Here is a 20528-nt window from a genome sequence, read left to right as displayed (position 1 = left end):
CGTCTTGCGAGGTACCACTGTATTAGGAACTGCCACCTCCTGTCAGAATACAGAGGGTGGTATATTTGGCACTAAAACAAAACCCATGTTTATTTTGAAGTGCCAGCTGGATACCAGTCACTGGCATTTGAAGGTTTACCCAAAGTGGAATGTGGAACAAGGGGTACAGGAGCCGGCCTCCTATGATCACCCAAAGGCAGGGAATGCATGCGTTCTGCGCTAAAAGTAAAAAACCATGTACCAAGGAAAACCACATCCTATATATAAATCACGGATAAAACTGGCGCCGTTTCATGTTTTGTACCATTTATTTTGCAGTCTGTGCACAATTTCATTTTGGCTTTGCTAGCCACGGAAAGGAGGAAGACCCTGGAGCCCCACCCCTAAGGGCTGTGAACCTTAACCACTTCTCCGCTTTGAATTGTATCGTTGCAGCAATGAGGGATAGAACACGCAGCTCTTCCAGAAGTCTCTGCTTCTTTCCGCCATCCCAGAGTCCCACACTTTTCTCTCCCCGTTAAGTCACACCTGGACTTGCTAGAACCAAAAGTTCAAACCCTGAAACTTGCAGGCTCCGGGCTTTGATGTAGTACAGCCTGTGCCCCCAAAAGTGAAGGCAGATGTTTCCACCCCTCATCTGGCGATCTGATCTCAACAGGCATTATCATAAAAGTTGCTTTGGCAGGGGAAGCCTTGGCACAAACCCGTGCGGAGGTGCAATCTAGAGAGCTCCCGTTTAATGCCAGCGATCTCCGCCCACTCAGAGAACTTAAAACACCATTCCTGCCCAAACAGGTGAGGAGCTCTGTTGGCACGAAGGGAGAACTCCAGAATTCTCACCAGGAGAACTTTGCACATATTTGGACATTATGTGCTATTGCATGCAGGTGGTGAACCAGTCACAAAAGAGTAGCTTTTATTTGGGAGAAAAAGGAAGTTCCTAACTCTTATTGCTTATACAGTGGTACCTTGGGTTAAGAACTTAATCCGTTCCGGAGGTCCGTTCTTAACCTGAAACTGTTCTTAACCTGAAGCACCACTATAGCTAATGGCTGCCTCCCGCTGCCGCCGCACTACCACTGCACAATTTCTGTTCTCATCCTGAAGCAAAGTTCTTAACCCGAGGTACTATTTCTGGGTTAGCGGAGTCTGTAACCTGAAGCGTATGTAACCCGAGGTACCACTGTATAAGTATTTCAGAATCTACAACTTTCAGCAGTCAGAGGTGAAAATACCTACTTGTGCCGTCCTTGCAACATTATTATGATGTTCACAAAGTAAATACTGTATTTTTTGCTCTATAAGACTCACTTCTTCCCTCCTAAAAAGGGGAAATGTGTGTGCATCTTATGGAGCGAATGCAGGCTGCGCAGCTATCCCAGAAGCCAGAACAGCAAGAGGGATTGCTGCTTTCACTGCACAGCGATCCCTCTTGTTGTTCTGGCTTCTGAGATTCAGAATATTTTTTTCTTGTTTTCCTCCTCCAAAAACTAGGTGCATCTTATGGTCTGCTGTGTCTTATAGAGCGAAAAATATGGTACATTTAATTCACACATCGTCTACCAGTCCAGCATTTTCCGCTGTGCAGAACTGCGTTTCTCTGCAGGGTACACACAACCCTGTTGACCTCTTCCTTAAGTCTCCTTTGCACAACCACAAGAACTTCTAAAGGAGAAAGTTGCTAGATGGAGGAACATAAACCCATCAGAGATTATTACTATTATTTAAATTTGTATACTGCTCTTCATCCAAAGATCACAGGGCGGTTAACAACAGATTGATCAATTTTGCCAACAGATGGCTCTCCCTAACTTCTTATATGCTTTAGAAGAGTAACTAAAGAAGGGGACTAGGCAGCCCTTTCTCTAGCACTTCCATCAAGTAACATTCCAGCAGCAGGAGGATCTTAAAGGATCGGAATATCTGCTTCCAGTACATTGTGAGACCAAAACCTAATTGTCCCATGCAGCAATTGGTGTTTGCCTAGACCTCACTTGAAGCCTACCTCTGAATTTTGACACACAAAGCCTACTAAGGAGTCCTGCATGGCCAAAATGGAAGAGACTGCATCCAAATAATCAATAAGATCTACAGTTCAAAACACTGAAGTCGGATTTAAAAGCTCTGACATTCTACTGATTTTTTTTTTTTAAGACTGCAAAACATCTCCACTGATATGCTTCAGGCAGCTATTGGCCAGGTTATGAGCGCCTGCGGCCAAACCCACATTTTCATCAGCAAAAGGTAGTGGCGCCCGCCCTGTGGAACGCCCTCCCATCAGATGTCAAGGAAATAAACAACTCTCTGACTTTTAGAAGACATCTGAAAGCAGCCCTGTTTAGGGAAGTTTTTAATCTTTGATCTTATATGTGTTTTTAATATTCTGTTGGGAGCTGTCCAGAGTGGCTGGGGTATAAATAATAAATTATTATTAATATAGTATGCATTCTGGATCTGCACAGGGCATTGTGGAGGCATAAGGCACCAGCATCTGGAAGGTATGGCAGTAGATATGCCCCGGTAGAATCCAATGCCAATAATAATAATAATAATAATAATAATAATAATAATAATAATATATTATTTATACCCCACCCATCTTCCTGTGTTTCCCCAGCCACTCTGGGCGGCTTCCAACAGAATATTAAAATACAATAATCTATTAAACATTAAAAGCTTCCCTAAACAGGGCAGCCTTCAGACGTCTTCTAAAGTCTGGTAGTTGTTTTTCTCTTTGACATCTCGTGGTAGGGCGTTCCACAGGGTGGGCGCCACTACAGAGAAGGCCCTCTGCCTGGTTTCTTGTAACTTGGCTTCTCGCAGCGAGGGAACCGCCAGAAGGCCCTTGGCACTGGACCTCAGTGTCCGGGTAGAACAATGGAGGTGGAGACGCTCCTTCAGGTATACTGGACCGAGGCCGTATGGGAGACTCAGACGATTCTCAGCTAAGTTCCCAGTCCTCAAGATTGCAGAGACACTTGAAAAGGTACAAAAGATTCCATTGGTCAAAGTCTAAGCCTGCGTGTGAGACAAGGACAAGGCTGCAGGCCCGGCCACGGTTTCCAAGTGACCCTGTATGTGCATATGCACATATTTGCTTTAAGTTAAGGCCCTGCAGTTCTCGGTGGGGGTGCTGCCAGGCCTTTTTCAGCCACTGCAAGGAAGGCAGAAGGGCCCTGGAGATTTACCTCCTGCACGCACACCTATCCAAAGATTCCACCACTTTTCCTACTCTGTCCCATCGCCGGTGGTACTTCCTCCCTTTCTTCCTCACTGCTAATGTCTGCTTCAGCGTCTGCTGGGCTTTGGACAGGCCAGGCAGCGCTGAAAATTTGGTCCGGGGGGCCACCACTCACCAGCCCCTGCAAAGCCTGCCCACTTGCACAGCAGCGGCTGTTCGGCACAAGACTGGAATAAAGGTGATGGAAAATGGAGCCCCAGATGTTATCTCTCACCTCTGAAGCTACTCCAGTCTCGCTCACTCTCTTTGACCTCCTAACGCTGCCCTGCCCCTTTAATTCCATCGTGGAGAGAAAAAACACCATTCGGATCCTTTCAAGTCCCAGAAATAAATTAAATTGCATCGCAGCTGTTGGAACCAGGAGTTGCCACTTCAAGAGAGCACTGGAGCACTGTCTAGTTTTTGCACATGATGACCCAAGCAGGGAAGAAGGGAGGAAAATACGTAGGTTTTAAGCACTTCAAGGAAAGTTGGCTTTGCAGGGGATGGCAGAAATCCCAGCGACCCAGCGGTGACTCTCAGTGTTCAATTGCACATCGCACAGCCTTGGCATTAGGATTCGCAGAGAAATTGTAAAAGGCAGAAAGGCAGCGAAGAAATTGTAAAAGGCAGAAAGAAATTCTCTCTCCCTCCCCATTCCTGTTTGACGATAGGTATTTATAGGTTCAAGCGGTTCACTGCTCAAGTTATTGAATTGTGGGGTGGGCCAGGGGAGAATAAATCTGTCCGGAAATAAAGCAGACTGCTTCCTCTTCCTGCAATGAAATGTAACTAAAAAGGGGGGTGACGACAATGGGAGGGAGTCAAAGATACTAGACACGGAAATGACAACACCCACCCCCCTTGCTTGGTCCAAAACACAAAATAAAGTAAAAAGCAGCAAAGGTAGCTAGAGATCTGGAAGGAGGAAAAGAGTGATATTAAGAGACCTCCAGAGTCACTGCTACCAGTTTCCACGTTGCAGAGTTAAAAACTTAAGGGTTCAGCCTGGAACGTGCAAAGTATTGTGCCTCTGAGAATATACAGAGTGCCCTTTCTCCTGAGCAACAGCACACCCCACCCTCATCTCCTTAAAGAGGGAGAGGCTTCCAGCCAAGCAGAGCTATTTCCAGGCAGCATCAAGCCCCCCAACGCGACATTTTTCAGGGGGGGAAAGTCCTGTTTGAAATTTTCAAAGCACTGTGTGAAAAATCAGTCATTAAAAAAAGGTGGAAAGGAGTGTGCTGGGTGAAAATCGAAGAAGTTCCCCATCACCAAACCGCCTGCCCTTGCTTCTTATGGGAAACAGAAGTCTTTCAGAGGTGGAGCAGATTCAGGAGCTGTCCTTAAAAATGGAACCCTAACTTTATAAAAAACGAAGTCTAGCCTCTTCGTAGGCTGCTTTACATCACGGATTCTTTTTCGCAGGAGTTGATGCCCTCCAAGGGGGCAGGCCCGTCCCTCTTGATCAGTGGGGAGCCTTCTTCCGCCCCCACTTCCTTGCCGGCGTCCGTCTTGATCTCCATCAGCTCCTCTGCCTCTGCCTTGCCTTCCGTCCTTTCGGTGTACACCTGCAGGAGCCCAGCGCCAAAAGCATCGCCTTCCACGTTTAGGACGGTGCAGGTGCGATCCCTGGTGCAAATGAAAGAGGCAATGACTGAGGTGCTCAGGGTTAAGCGACAAGGGTTGTTAGCAACATTCACTGGACACAGAGCCTCCATGTTCAGGAGCAATCTATCTCTGAGAACCAGACAAACAGCAGGGAATAATAATAATAATAATAATAATAATAATAATAATAATAGAAGAGTTTGGATTTGATATCCCGCCTTTCACTCCCTTTAAGGAGTCTCAAAGCAGCTAACATTCTCCTTTCCCTTCCTCCCCCACAACAAACACTCTGTGAGGTGAGTGGGGCTGAGAGACTTCAGAGAAGTGTGACTGGCCCAAGGTCACCCAGCAGCTGCATGTGGAGGAGCAGGGAATCGAACCCGGTTCCCCAGATTACGAGACTACCGCTCTTAACCACTACACCATTGTTTATACCCCGCCCATCTGGCTGGGCTTCCCCAGCCACTCTGGGCGGCTTCCAAAAAAATATTAAAATACTGTAATACATCAAACATTAAAAGCTTCCCTAAACAGGGCTGCCTGTCTGGTAGTTGTTGTTCTCTTTGACATCTGGTGGGAGGGCGTTCCACAGGCAGGGCGCCACTACTGAGAAGGCCCTCTGCCTGGTTCCCTGTAACTCATGGAACTTTGGAGTGTCAGGCATAGCCCTACTGGCTTTAGCCCAAACGTAGCAGAGTTTTCCTGCACAGCGAAGAAGCTAGTTGCGGCGGTAATGACTAGTCAGCTAGACTCAGAAGAACTATTTACAGGATTTATTAAAAGGAAAAATAAAACCAGCAGAGTTTCTGCATATAAAACAAAGCAAAATAAATCCTCTCTTTCTCTCTCTCAAAACCATACACAGCACTTCTACTCCTAACAACACCTCACCTCAAAACTGAGCTAGCAAACCCTTGATAACAGAATTGAGTGCTGGTCGTTAACCAATCAGAGTAAGTAGTTTCTAGGTCAAGCAGACCTGGGCTTTCTGCCAAGAGTAAATTGACACCAGCTTGAGTTAATTGTGTGAAGCTAGAATCTGCAAGTTTCCCACGAGAACCAATTAACAGAAACTGAACAGTAACTTGGCTTCTCGCAGTGAGGGAAAGGCTGAGACCTTTGTGCCCCGCTTAAGAACACGCAGAGGCATGTGGCTGCTGAACCAGCCAAGACCTTTGGGCCAGATCCAGCCGGGCCCTTCCTGTATTCTTGCGCCATGTGCAGATTCCCCCAAGCGACTGGAGGAAGAGCTAAATACGCAGCTGCTTTTAACCTTTCCTCTGAGGCCCCCCGGGGACCCTCGGCACACCTGGCCCAGCCAGCCATACTGGACAAGTCAGTTGGACAAATACACCCCCTGGCCGCCACGAACAAAACGCACCGCTCAGCGGGGAAATGAGCAGCCCGGGGACATATTGGAGGAGAGTTGGAGGAGAGGCCTGCTTGATTCCTCCCCAGAGGGACTGGGTTAAAAATAAATAAATGCAAGGAAAATGGCTCGGAGTCAGAAGGTTCCCCATTCAACACTGCACCTGTGTGCTTGAAAAGACCTCACCAGGCAGCAAAGCTGGAAAAGACCCCTGCTTGAATCTTTGGAGAGCTGCTACTTCAACTCCGATTACAGGGCTGGACAGACCAACGGCCTGACTCTGGCCACATCTGCACCATCCACTGAAAGCGCAATGATACCACTTTTAAACAGGAATGGCTTCCCCTGAAGAATTCTGGGAGCTTTGGTTTGCACAGAGTGTTGCCAGGAGACTCTGTTCCCCTCCCAGAACTACAATTCCCAGAGTAGTTTAACGATCAGTCCTTCTTTACAGGCAACTCTGGGAATTGTAGCTGTGAAGGGGAATAGGAATGTCTCCTAACAACTCTCTGCACCCTGAATAAATTACGGCTCCCAGGATTTTCCGGGCAAAGCCGTTGTTTAAAGCGGAATCATCACCCTTTAAATGTATTGATTTTTATTATTTCATAAGACCTATACACAGCTTGCTTGTAATTTTTTAAAAAAAACTTCAAAGTGGTTTACAAGAAGAAGGAAACAGTAAAATTAACAGCAAAAACAGTTGAATAAACTATTTAAGAATTAAAATCAGCAATAAACTAAACACAGATCAAAACGCACATCAACGTTCTATGCATCTGGGTAGCCTTGTCTGATCAATGAAACAAAATTCGGAAGGTGACAAAAAGAGAAGAGTGTGGGAGCACGGGTGATGTCAACAGGCAGTGAGTTCAAGTTTAGGTGTTGCCATGCTAAAAGATCGAATTCTTATAAATGCGGAATGGGCATGATTTGGCATCTTTTAACAGTGTATGGTGCAAATGTGGCCTTGGTCCAAGGCAGCTTTGTCCAGCCAAACGCCCCACCCCAAAAAATTGTCCTTGGAGGATTTGCAGAAGATTCAACTGGTTACCTACCACCTCCTTTCAAGGCAATGGTTTCTGCTTTCCTATGTGAACCTGGGGCCTTTTCCTTGAGCCACTTGCTGCAAAAGTCCCTCCTCTAAGCTTGCAGAATGAGGCCAACAGAAGAGGAAGAGGACCTGAAGGGGAACTAGCAAGGAGGCGGGAGGGGAAAAGATCCTGTCTTTTGGTGGGGAAGTTGGGACTAGCCAGCCTGCCAACCCTGCGACGCTATGAACATCAGTCAGGGAAATCGCCGGTCACTCCTGGTCGCTGAGCCTCTCCCTCAAACTTTGCCCCCGCGGTACTTACACAAGCCAGTCCACTGCCAGGATGAGGGAGATGTCGTTGGTGGGCAGCCCGACAGCTTCCAAGATGATGGCGAGGGTGAGGACGCCACCCGCAGGAATCCCAGCAGCTCCGACGCTGGACGCCGTCGCAGTAATTCTGTGGGATGGAAGGGGGCAGGTTAAGAGAAGTGTCCTTCTCGATGCTCAAGTGCAGGATTTGGTCTTTATCTGGAGAGTGTGGGGGAAACCCAATGCAGGGAGAGAGGAGGGCACCATATTTTTGCTCCATAAGACGCACCTGACCATAGGACGCACCTAGTTTTAGAGTAAAACAAGAAAAAAAATATTCTGAACAAAACAATGGTTGTATGATTTTTGCGGTTCATGCTGTGGCCACAGACATGTGATCTGATGGTGAATTTGGGGTGACCCAATGCAAAAATCCTGAGGATCCATGTAGATCCGTGCTTTGTAACCACATTTTTTGCACCATTGCAGCCCCAGGAAACGGTGGATGTGTGATTTTTTTGTTGTTGCAGGCTGTAGCCATGGACATGCTATGTGGTCTGATGGTGAATTTGGGGTGACCCAATGTAAAAATCCTGAGGATCCATGGGCTTTTACCTCCCCCTCCCAGGCAGCCTCTGCTAGTGTCCCTTATCTCTCTTCCGATCCCACCGATCAGCTGTTTCCTTTCAACACTCCCTTTCCTCTTGTTTGCCTTAGTGTCTTTTCCTTAGCTAGAGCAGTTTTTTGCTCCCTTTTCTTCTAATTTCTCTCCTTATTGCTTTAGTCTTCCTGTTTTCCCCCTTTGCAAGTTTGCTGTCTTTACCTCCCCCCTCCTAGGCAGACTCCTTCATCTCTAGCATTCCTTATCTCTCTCCCCAATCGGCAAACGATCAGCGGCTTTGTTTCAACACCCACTCCCCTCTTTCAAAAAAAAAAAAGCATGATCTGCTTTTTGCCCCTGGGCAATTCGGCTCCGACGCGGGTGGCGCTGTGGGTAAAACTTCAGTGCCTAGGACTTGCCGATCGTATGGTCGGCGGTTCGAATCCCCGCGGAGGGGTGAGCTCCCGTCTTTCGGTCCCAGCTCCTGCCCACCTAGCAGTTCAAAAGCACCCCTAAGTGCAAGTAGATAAATAGGTACTGCTTTATAGCGGGAAGGTAAACAGCGTTTCCGTGTGCTGCGCTGGTGCTGGCTCGCCAGAGCAGCTTCGTCACGCTGGCCACGTGACCCGGAAGTGTCTGCGGACAGCACTGGCTCCCGGCCTATAGAGTGAGATGAGCGCACAACCCTAGAGTTGGACACAACTGGCCCGTACGGGTAGGGGTACCTTAATTCGGCTCCAGGGACCATGCATTCGCTCCATAAGACGCACAGACATTTCCCCTTACTTTTTTAGGAAGAAAAAAGTGTGTCTTATGGAGCGAAAAATATGGCATCTTTTGCAAAGCCGAAGGCACCAGCCAAATTTTGTGGCAACCGGTTTGGAAGGACATCAGAGCCCCAAGTGGGCCTGATCACCCTTCCTTCCTTCCTTCCTTCCTTCCTTCCTTCCTTCCTTCCTTCCACAGCTTAGCCAAGAGAGGTCAGAGCTCTAACTGGGAAACCCTTTCTCTAGGAAGTGGCTACTGGTTGAGAACAGGACAAGGTAGCAAGCAGATCCTAGACAGACCAGCATAAATTCAGTCAGTGATGGGTAGGGAGAGATCAGCCAACTTCTGGAAACTCAAGCATTACTCCCAATTTTAGTAACCAGTGGCAACTGGGTGCCTGGGTTTTTGGACCCTTGGCCAAAGATTTCCTCATCTCCCTCCTTCTAGGTTCCTTATTCAAACTATGACCTGTTTGTGCACCCTAGTTCCTCTCTGCACCACCCTAACCCTCACAATTTATCGTTTCTTGGCATTCTGGAGAATCATGCCTAATAATAATAATAATAATAATAATTTATACCCCGCCCATCTGGGCAGCTCCCAACAGAACACTAAAAACAGAATAAAACATCAAACATCAAACACTTCCCGAAACAGGATGTCTTCTAAAAGTCAGATACAGTGGTACCTCGGGTTACAAACGCTTCAGGTTACAGACTCCGCTAACCCAGAAATATTACCTCAGGTTAAGAACTTTGCTTCAGGATGAGAACAGAAATTGTGCTCTGGCAGTGCAGCAGCAGCAGGAGGCCCCGTTAGCTAAAGTGGTGCTTCAGGTTAAAAACAGTTTCAGGTTAAGTACGGACCTTGGGAACGAATTAAGTACTTAACCTGAGGTACCACTGTAGTTGTTTATTTCCTTGATATCTGAAGGGAGGGTGTTCCACAGGGCGGGCGCCACCACCAAGAAGGCCCTCTGCCTGGTCCCCTGTAACCTCACTAGCTCACAGGGAGAGAAACGCCAGAAGGCCCTTGGAGCTGGACCTCAGTGTCTGGGAAGAACAATAGGGGTGGAGACGCTCCTTCAGGTATTAACCAGATTAGCTGGCAATTGGGGAATACAAACACACACCACTAGGCAGGGTCAAGAATGAATCAGGCACCACACCCTGGATTAAAGAGTCCGTCTCTTCACTCTAGGCATGAGAACACCAGTGGCACTGTCTCCCCATAAAGCCACAAGCCTGGCCAAGGCTGCCTTCAGCTCTTCCCTGATGCTGCAACAAGGCAATCTGTTCTGTGGTGCCTCTTGCAGGTCTTCCTACCCAAGCCAGCTGGGTAGCAGTAGTGCGCTCTCACCCCATGCTCAATAGCCACCTTCACCAATTCAGGGCTCTCCAGATGTTATGGACTATGACTGCCATTAGCCCCCTCCAGCACAGCTGTATGATGCAGAGGTGGATGGGGCAGTGGCGTAGCGTGGGTTGTCAGCACCCGGGGCAAGGCAAGTAATTTGCGCCCCCTAACCCGTGGATTTGCGCCCCCTAACCCGTGGATTTGTGCCCCCTAACCCGTGGATTTGCGCCCCCTAACCTGGGGATTTGCCCTAACCCCAGATGTTGCGCCCGGTGCGGCCGGCACCCCCTGCACCCCCCACGCTACGCCACTGGGATGGGGGCATGGCCTTGCTGGATGGGGCTGATGAGAGCTGTAGTCCCAAACATTTGGAGGGCACCAGGTTGGCGAATGGTGACAGCAGCCACGAAATTAAAAGACGCCTGCTTCTTGGGAGAAGGGCAATGACAGGCCTAGACAGCATCTTGAGAAGTAGAGACGTCACCTTGCCAACAAAGGTCTGTATAGTTAAAGCCATGGTTTTCCCAGTAGTGATGTATGGAAGTGAGAGCTGGAGCATAAAGAAGGCTGATCGGCGAAGAATTGATGCTTTTGAATTATGGTGCTGAAGAAGACTCTTGAGAGTCCCATGGACTGCAAGAAGATCAAACATGTCCATTCTGAAGGAAATCAGCCCTGAGTGCTCACTGGAAGGACAGATCCTGAAGCTGAGGCTCCAGTACTTTGGCCACCTCATGAGAAGAGAAGACTCCCTGGAAAAGACCCTGATGCTGGGAAAGATGGAGGGCACAAGGAGAAGGGGGCGACAGAGGACGAGATGGTTGGACAGTGTTCTCGAAGCGACCAGCATGAGTTTGACCAAACTGCAGGAGGCAGTGGAGGACAGAGGTGCCTGGCGTGCTCTGGTCCATGGGGTCACGAAGAGTCGGACACAACTAAACGACTAAACAACAACAACAACAAAGGTTGGCGAAGGCTGCTCTGCAATAGCCAAACCTAAGTCCACAGAGCAGGATAAAGGAGACCCAGAGGCCTCCTCATCACCAATTTGTAATCTGCTTCTGAGAGCACTTTTCCATCCTAACAAAGACCCCTAAAGTAGTCTGCAACACAGATGAAATTTCAGTTTTAACTGCCTGCCTGCCTCAAGACCATCGGTGATGGGGCTAGTCTGGCCTGTTAAGGGAGGGAATTCCACTGCAGTTGTCTCCCTGCATCAAACGACAAATTAAAAGCCTCCCTCCCTGCATTTCTGGCACTGTACAGTGGACGCTCGGGTTGCGAACGTGATCCATGCGGGAAGCACGTTTGCAACCTGCAGCGCTGCATCTGCGCACGTGCGGGTTGCGATTCAGCGCTTCTGTGCATGCGCTGAAACCCAGAAGTAACCCATTCCGGTACTTCCGGGTTTGGCGTGGTGCGCAACCTGAAATCGCGCAACCCGAAGCGTCTGTAACCCAAGGTATGACTGTATAAAGAATGAATGAAAAAGAATGAATGAAAAAGAAAAAAGTTATGGGAAAAGTTATGGACCACCGGTGTGAAGTTTACGACATGTAATGCCTTAAAAGAAAATATTATGAAAATGATATACAGGTGGTACATGACCCCAGTCAAGCTTGCAAAAATATATCACCTGTCTGATAACAAATGTTGGAAATGTAAAGAAACTGAAGGAACGTTCTTTCACCTCTGGTGGACTTGCCCTAGGGTTAAGGCTTTCTGGGAAATGATATACAACGAGTTGAAAAAGGTATTTAAGTATACCTTCCCTAAGAAACCAGAGGCCTTGCTTCTGGGCATTGTTGGCCAGAGGGTGTTAAAGAAAGATCGAACATTTTTTATGTATGCAACAACAGCAGCAAGGATACTGATAGCTAAACATTGGAAAACCCAAGACCTGCCCACGCTGGAAGAATGGCAGACGCAACTGATAGACTATATGGAATTAGCAGAAATGACTGGCAGAATCCGTGATCTGGGAGAAGAAGCAGTGGAAGAGGATTGGAAGAAATTCAAGGACTACTTACAAAAACATTGTAAATTGTATGAGTGTTAAGAAAGATGCAAGAACAAAAATAAATGTGGCATCAGTAAGCTAGTTGAAAGGAATTTGAGAATAGGTGAAATTTGAGAAAAAGTCAAATTTTGAGTTAACATTATGCCTAAGTTAAATATTCAAGCTTTTGGTTAATGTATTTAAAACTAGAGACATAATAGGAGGAGGAGGAGGAGTTTGGATTTGATATCCTGCCTTTCACTCCCTTTAAGGAGTCTCAAAGCGGCTAACATTCTCCTTTTCCTTCCTGCCCAACAAACACTCTGTGAGGTGAGTGGGGCTGAGAGACTTCAGAGAAGTGTGACTGGCCCAAGGTCACCCAGCAGCTGCATGTGGAGGAGCGGAGACGCAAACCCGGTTCCCCAGATTATGAGACTACTGCTCTTAACCACTACACCACACTGGCTCTTTGTATTGGAAAAATACAAAATAAGTATTGAAACAAGGTGATAATTTGCTGTTTAGAACTTTATAAATTTGGAATGCAGGAACAAGAGACGTGAGGAAGTCTAAAAAGGTGAAGAAAGTATGGATATTAAGGATTTGATTTTGATGTTGTATGTTTTTCTTTTTTGTGTGTTTTTCTTTGTGTATTGTATTTTGGGGATGGGTTTATATGTGTTTGGTGATAATGTTTAAAACCTTGAATAAATATTTAAAAAAAAAATGAAAAAGAAAATCACACTGGTCTAGACTCCAAACAACTACTTTAGGGAAACACACACTATTATTATTATTTAATCTCTTAGGTATTGTGTGTCCCCCACCCCTTTCGGACAGCAGTCTTGTTAAGGGGGGGCAATACTGAGAGGCTCATCTGCTGTGGGTTCCTTTGCAATGCAACGGAGGGTGATGAGAGAGGCACAGCTCTCCCTCTACTTCCTCAGCACCCCTTAAAAAAAACACACGGCAGCCCCAAGGAATTGTTTGGGTTCCTCGTGGCTGCCACTCAGTGACACAAGCGTTCTTGAGAATCCCCTCAGGGTCCAAAAGCAGCTTGCCACATCTGCGGCACGTGATGCTGTTGACAGAGACACACAAACTGGACTGGAGCTTGGTTTGCAGAATTCAGAGCTGGATTGGGGTGGGGGGTGGGGCCTGCACTTTTAACCCAAGACAGAGGAACAAACATGGACGGATGACCAGCCAGGAGCAAAAACAGCCCCAGCTGAAATCCTGCCTCCAGCAGAGCAGAGGTCACTTGAGCAGAACCTCCCAGCTCCCTCCCGGACCCCTTCTGGTCGCAAGTTCTGCCTAAGCCTGCAGTTTTCTTACTGCCCTATGCCGCAACAAAGGGCCTCAGACACAGTTGATGATTAAGCACCTCGCGGCCAGGAGGGACAGGTCCACCTCCTGAACTGGAGAAAACAATATTTTACTTGCAATTGCTTTTTTAAAAAAATGCACCCAAAAAAACAGTCTGCAAATGTTTTCTGCCCTCGACACTTCTGCTAAAAAAGCAGAATCTTGTGCCAAGCAAAGTCTCTAGCCTTTCCTTGATCAATCTAACTGCTGACCCCTATATTTTATTCCAACCTAGATAGAGGAGTTTTTAAGAAGAGTTAGCATTCTGATAGGGGGACTGTCTTGCCAGAGTGGTGCATGCTCTAGTTATCTCCCGCTTGGACTACTGCAATGTGCTCTATGTGGGGCTACCTTTGAAGGTGACCCGGAAACTACAACTAATCCCGAATGTGGCAGCTAGACTGGTGACTGGGAGCTGCCGCCAAGACCACATAACACCGGTCTTGAAAGACCTACATTGGCTCCTGGTACGTTTCCGAGCACAATTCAAAGTGTTGGTGCTGACCTTTAAAGCCCTAAAAAGCCTTGGCCCAGTATACCTGAAGGAGCGTCTCCACCCCCATCGTTCTACCCGGACACTGAGGTCCAGCGCCGAGGGCCTTCTGGCGGTTCCCTCATTGCGAGAAGCAAAGCTACAGGGAACCAGGCAGAGGGCCTTCTCGGTAGTGGCGCCCACCCTGAGGAACACCCTCCCTTCAGATGTCAAAGAGATAAACAACTGACATTCAGAAGACATCTTAAGGCAGCCATGTTCAGGGAAGTTTTTAATGTGTGATATTTTAGTGTATTTTTGGTCTTTGTGGAAGCCACCCAGAGTGGCTGGGGAAACCCAGCCAGATGGGCGGGGTACAAATAATACATTATTATTATTATTATTAAGCACATACAGCGAAGGCAGCCTGCCAGCAGCTTGGCAAGGTGGGCTACAGTCTATGGGTGGTGGGCTTCGTCTGTTTGGGGAAAGGGGAGGGAACAGGTTGTGCAAGGTGCGTGGGCTTCTAAGGACCACCATTTGAGCCCGAAGGGAGACTGGTCGGAATACTCACAGGATGGTGATGACTTGGATGAAGTTGAGAGGCTTGTTGTTGAGCTGGGCGATGAAGACGGCAGCCACGCACTGGAAGAGGGCAGCCCCATCCATGTTGACCGTGGCCCCGATGGGCAGGATGAAGCGGCTGATGTGCTTCGAGACGCCGTTCTTCTCCTCGACACACTTCATCATCAGGGGCAGGGTGGCAGAGCTGCCAAGAGGAAGAGGCGGGTTGAGAACGTGGGCAGAGAGAGAGTGCTCCTGAAACAGCCCACAGGCACAGCACAACTCCCACCGGTTCCAACATGGAATAAATCACGGTGGAGGACCCCCTAAGGGCTGCCTCCGTCCACATGCAAAGGTGAGCCTTCTCAGTGGTGGCACCCAAGCTGCACAGTTCCTTGCCTTCAAGAGAGCTCCCACCCACCCACCTCCGTTAATTCTGTGCCCATGAGCTCATGAGCTTTCCAGGGTAGGGTTCACACAGACTTTATATGCCTTTGCTTTTTTATTATTATTGCTGAAACTGTTTCCTGACATTGTTTAGGCAGAGATATCCCAAAAAATATAAGAGAAATCTTCTTATACGGAACAGCCGCCACCCGATTACTAATTGCATCAAACTGGAAAGGGGGGAAAGTACCAACATTAAGGGAATGGCAGAACAAATTACTGGATTACGCAGAAATGGCTCTATTGACAAATAAACTAAGGGGTAATACAAAACAACCATTTATTCAAAAATGGGATATGTTCAAGAGATATTTACAATAATGTAACAGTGATATAATATCTATGGCAGCGTTTGAATGACCCTTGTGTAAAGTAAATATTAAGAAATATGGAAAAATGGTATAACATATTGTAAGAAAGTATTAGAAAATATATTAAGAGTAAGGTGGGAATTATAAGTACATTCAATATTACAAGTGTCAATTACATTGGGAAATAATGGGGTTTACTTTATTTTACTTTAGTTAGAAAATGGAAAGAGTAAATTTATGTAAGGTTATTTTTTTTCCTTTGTATATGTGGATTTAAGATACTGTATGATATCTATGAATTTCAATAAAGGATTTAATGGGGGGGGGGGAGGTGGGAAGGAAGCAGAGATTCAGCCGACCTCCCTGCCTGGCATTTGAGTACCATTCACTCCAAGCAAATCCCCCCCCTTTGGCTATGCCACAGGTGTCCTTTTAAACCCGCACCCCATTCTCCTGGCTTTCTGGAGCCGCAACCAGCTCATAAATACCTGGAGGAAGTGCCGAAGGCGGTGGCCAGGGCAGTGAAGATGCCCCAAAGGAACCGGTAAGGATTCTTGCGGGTGAAGAGGAAGTAGATGGCTGGCAGGACGATGAGACCGTGGATGGCATGGCCCACCAGGCAGCAGCAGATGTACTTGCCCAGGCTGGTGAACAGGACAACCACGTCCTCCATTTCCACAATCTTGCCAGCTACCAGGAACATGATACCCAGGGGGGCATACCTGGAAGGAGAGAGAGAGGAGGGTCAGCAAGAACAACACCGAGACCTCTGATGATGATGATGATGATAAATTTGTACTTATATCCCGCCCTCCCCAGCCAAAGCCAGGCTCAGAGCGGCCAACATCAGTAAAATAATACAACATTCTAAAATCAGTTCATTATAAAATCAGTTCAAATAAAATTAATGGCAACCATTGGGCTAGAGTTCTGTGAGGATTACCGAAAGAGGGAGTCAGGCTGTGCCCTGGCCAAAGGCCTGGTGGAACAGCTCTGTCTTGCAGGCCCTGCGGAAAAATGTCAAGTCCCGCAGGGCCCTAGTCTCTTGTGACAGAGCGTTCCACCAGATCGGAGCCACGGCCGAAAAAGCCCTGGCTCTGGTTGAGGCCAGCCTAACCTCCCTGTGGCCTGGGACCTTCAAGATGTTTTTGTTTGAAGACCGTAAGGTCCTCCGTGGGACATACCAGGAGAGGCGTTCCCGTAGGTATGAGGGTCCTAGGCCGTATAGGGCTTTAAAGGTTAAAACCAGCACCTTAAACATGATCCTGTACTCCACCAGGAGCCAGTGCTGCTGGTATAGCACTGGGTGAACGTGATGCAGAACAGCAGGCAAGACAGAAAAATAAGAAAATCTCCACGCAGCTACAACACTTGACAAGTGGTCTTTATGGCCACAAGCAGCACCTGGTAAGATTTCAGAAGCTGGAGAAGTTCTAGGAGTCATGAGGCAGGACTTCAATGCCTCTCCCTGCACTGCCACTAGCAAATACAGAATAACTGATGCATCTTTCTAATTTCCTTAGTCTGCATAACATATACACAGTCGTACCTTGGTTTTCAAACTGCTAAGCTCCCAAACATTTCGGCTCCCGAACGTCGCAAACCTGGAAGTGACTGTTCCAGTTTGCAAACTATTTTTGGAAGCTGAATATCCAACAGGGCTTCCACAGCTTCTGATTGGCTACAGGAGCTCCCTGCAGCCAATCAGAAGCCGCACTTTGGTTTTCGAACGTTTTGGAAGTGGAATGGACTTCCGGAACGGATTCCGTTCGACTTCCAAGGTATGGCTGTACAGTACAATTGCATCTTACAAGCGTTTAACTCACGAGATTTCAACCATATGCAATTGAGGGTAGACTGTTTGAAATTCCGCAAGTTAAATTCAAGCAAAGCGGAGGGCTTGAAAGTTCTTTTTGTGCCAGGTTTGCTTGGGGTTTCCCGGTGTAAAAAGAGTTTTTTAACAGTCCATCTTGCCTGGAGGGCAAAGCCTGCTTGATGTGCAGACTCTGGGAATACTGGGGCTCCCCCCCCCACCAGCTATGGGGTGGCTCCAAGGCTTTGGGTAGACGCAATTTTCATGTATACATGGAACCCTTAGAAACAAACTTCCGCGTAAGATGTGACTGCACCACATATGTGTACAGTGGTACCTCAGGTTACAGACGCTTCAGGTTACATACTCCACTAAACCAGAACTAGTACCTTGGTTTAAGAACTTTGCTGCAGGATGAGAACAGAAATTGTGTGGCAGCGATCAGATTAAAAACAGACCTCCAGAACGAATTAAGTTCTTAACCTGAGGTACCACTGTATCAGAAATCAGCTTTTGCTACATCAGTTTGGCAGAGAACTTCACAGGAATGCACAAAACCCACACCAGAGAGGCCTTGCAACCAACTCTTCTGTGTTAACATTTTATCTCCACCTCCTGGGGAAATGTGGACCGGACGGCCTCCTTACCACATGATCCAGGAGACGAGAACCATCGTGGCTTCATTGAAGGAGTTGAAGAACTTGATGAGGTTCTCGCCTTCCGGCCCGAGCTTCCGCAGAGCAATCCCAAAGACGATGGCGAAGACCACCAGGCCCAGGATGTTCATCCCTTCCACCTCTGTGCCTGTGGGGATCTAAGGGGACGGCAAGAGGGAGGAAAGGCTTCCGTCACAAAAACAGCCAGGGATTTGAAAAGCGGTCGAGGGTTTCCCTGCCCTCAAGGCAGACGTCTGCACATAACAGCCATATCCTTGAGATTATAGCAAGCGAATAATTTGCCCTTTTGTCCTGAGGATGCAGCGGTTGAGGGAAGGTTTGCAGAAATGGGAAAACAAGACGTTCTTACCAAAGTATTTTATTCAATATTCACAGAGAGATGTAGAGATGTCGCCTCTTGGACAGTGGCGTTGCTCAGAATAAAGTCCCACCCCCTCCATGTCTCTCCTATTATACACCATTCCTACATCGGCTAATCTGTGCTTTCTGCCTCTGAGCTTTCTGCTCTCCTACTCTCAATGCCCGCCAGTCTGGCGCACTTTCCAAAGACACTGAGTCTGTTAGCTGAATTTCCCCTGCTGCTGTTTCTTCCCCCTGCTCCTCTCCCAGTATTTTCCAGCTTCTCCCCTCTGCAGCCTCTGATCTGTGACCTTCTGCAAACCACTGTTCTAAATCTATACTGTCTCCCTCTTCTCTGAGAATTGTGGCAGGAGGGAGAGGCCGGTCTCCACAATTCCTCCTCAGTCCAGTCCCTGACACCGAGTCAGCAACAACTGGGGGAGAGGAGCAACTGTTACCTCCCCCAGCTGCTCCTGCCACCCTTTTCTCTATCTGTGGCACCACCGATTGAGGCGCAACAGCACCAGCTGCCACCTCACCCACAGGGAGTGCCTTTTCTGTATCCTTCCACGACAACTCCCTGGGCCACAGGAAAACAAGGCCCAGCAAGTGCTTTTCAGAAAGGGAATACTTCTCCCGGAAGAGGGAGAGCCTCTTTATTGCTGGTCAACGTCTATATACCTCCTTGCCAGAAAAAAATCTACAATTAAGGCTGCCTGGGCAGATTTAGAGTCCTATATAGTCTCTCTCAAATCCATCCATCCTGCTGCTCTGCTCTGCTCCGCTCCATTATTGGTGGAGATTTCAACATACGCATGGGTGCTAATGATGACAGCTTATACACCGACTACAACCAGTTTCTGGACTCTGACATCCATTTAGATACAGGCACTGCCCGCCTTTCTAAAGATCTTAGATGCAACTACCCAGCGCTTTGCTTAGCCCAGGCCACAAAGCGGAGGGACCTGCTGATATTAAACGACAATATAGAGGGAGATTGTCCTGGGGAATACACCCACTTCACAAAGTTTGGCGGTAGTGTCATAGATTATATCCTAATCTCAAGATTTGTCACGGAGTTCCAAGTGGGCTATAACACTGAAAGCGACCACTTACCCTTAACTCTGGCTTTTGCAGGTCTGCTCCCCAACAATTCTATCATAAAACCGCAATATATCCCTAATGCAAATCTTGGCATATCCGCAGCTAAAAGAATCAAATGGTCCCCCCTACTCAACGCAGCCCTGACTCCCCTTCTTCAAACAGCTGAGCTAAAGGACATCCATACTTCTCCTCAGAGAACCCGGCAGCACTTAAGTCATCAAGCCAGAAGAGGCCCAGTGGCAGCCGAGAGACCCAGTGGCAATGAGGGCGACAGGCCTTTGTGGCTGGCCCCATGGCCAATAGCAAAGAGGAGACCCATAAAAGGGCCTGTGTGGGAAATTCTTGTGCAGTTCAGACAAGCAGGGGTGTCACCTGCTAAAGGCACAGTGGAAACGAAAGCAAGCCAGTGTTCATCGCTAACTTTTGTGAGCCACAGGTAAATAGGAACAAGTGGAACAGCATGGCCCCATTCATACCATACTTTGAAAAGTGCTATGATACCACTTTAAACTGTCATGGTTTCCCCCCAAAGGATTCTGGGAGCTGTTGTTTGCCAAGGATGGTGCTTGAAAATGGGCCCAACATGCTTCAATTTTCTTTTCTGAGGCAACACATCCAAATATATATATATGTTCCAAGTGCATCCCATTCCTCTTACCTTCGTTTCTATGATGGTTTCACCAACTGTGGCGTTTTCACCAAACGTGATATTCTCGCTGAATCCTGTACTGTTCTTCTTCTCTATCACCAGTTTATAACTGGTTGCGTACTGGGGAGAAACACAAAGAGGGAAGGACAATGTCAGCTGTGGCTGAAAATAAATTCACTTCGTACTTATATGTTCAAATATATAAAAGGATGTCACGTAGAGGAGGGAGAAAGGTTGTTTTCTGCTGCTCCAGAGAAGCGGACACGGAGCAATGGATCCAAACTACAAGGAAGAAGATTCCACCTAAACATTAGGAAGAACTTCCTGACAGTAAGAGCTGTTCAACAGTGGAATTTGCTGCCAAGGAGTGTGGTGGAGTCTCCTTCTTTGGAGGTCTTTAAGCAGAGGCTTGACAACCATATGTCAGGAGTGCTCTGATGGTGTTTCCTGCTTGGCAGGGGGTTGGACTCGATGGCCCTTGTGGTCTATTCCAACTCTAGGATTCTATGATTCTACTTGCA

At 47.6% G+C, this 20528-nt stretch overlaps 1 protein-coding gene across 1 annotated transcript in view; it reads right to left on the bottom strand.

The window, feature by feature from the left end:
• Positions 1 to 289: 289 nt before the first annotated feature.
• The window catches only part of SLC1A5 (solute carrier family 1 member 5), a 43897-nt gene continuing 23658 nt past the window's right edge, over positions 290 to 20528 (bottom strand). The window contains exons 3-8 of the mRNA XM_028742150.2: positions 20017 to 20127; positions 17886 to 18052; positions 15914 to 16147; positions 14678 to 14872; positions 7556 to 7690; positions 290 to 4852 (exon numbers count right to left, since the gene is read on the bottom strand). Of these exons, the coding sequence (XP_028597983.2) occupies positions 4624 to 4852; positions 7556 to 7690; positions 14678 to 14872; positions 15914 to 16147; positions 17886 to 18052; positions 20017 to 20127 (1071 nt within the window). The 3' untranslated portion in view covers positions 290 to 4623. The remainder of the gene's footprint in view (positions 4853 to 7555; positions 7691 to 14677; positions 14873 to 15913; positions 16148 to 17885; positions 18053 to 20016; positions 20128 to 20528) is intronic.

This window comes from Podarcis muralis, chromosome 7 (genome assembly GCF_964188315.1).
Source record: "Podarcis muralis chromosome 7, rPodMur119.hap1.1, whole genome shotgun sequence".
Taxonomy (NCBI): domain Eukaryota; kingdom Metazoa; phylum Chordata; class Lepidosauria; order Squamata; family Lacertidae; genus Podarcis; species Podarcis muralis.
Note: the sequence above shows the minus strand (reverse complement) of the source record. Positions and strands in the feature narration are given on the sequence as shown.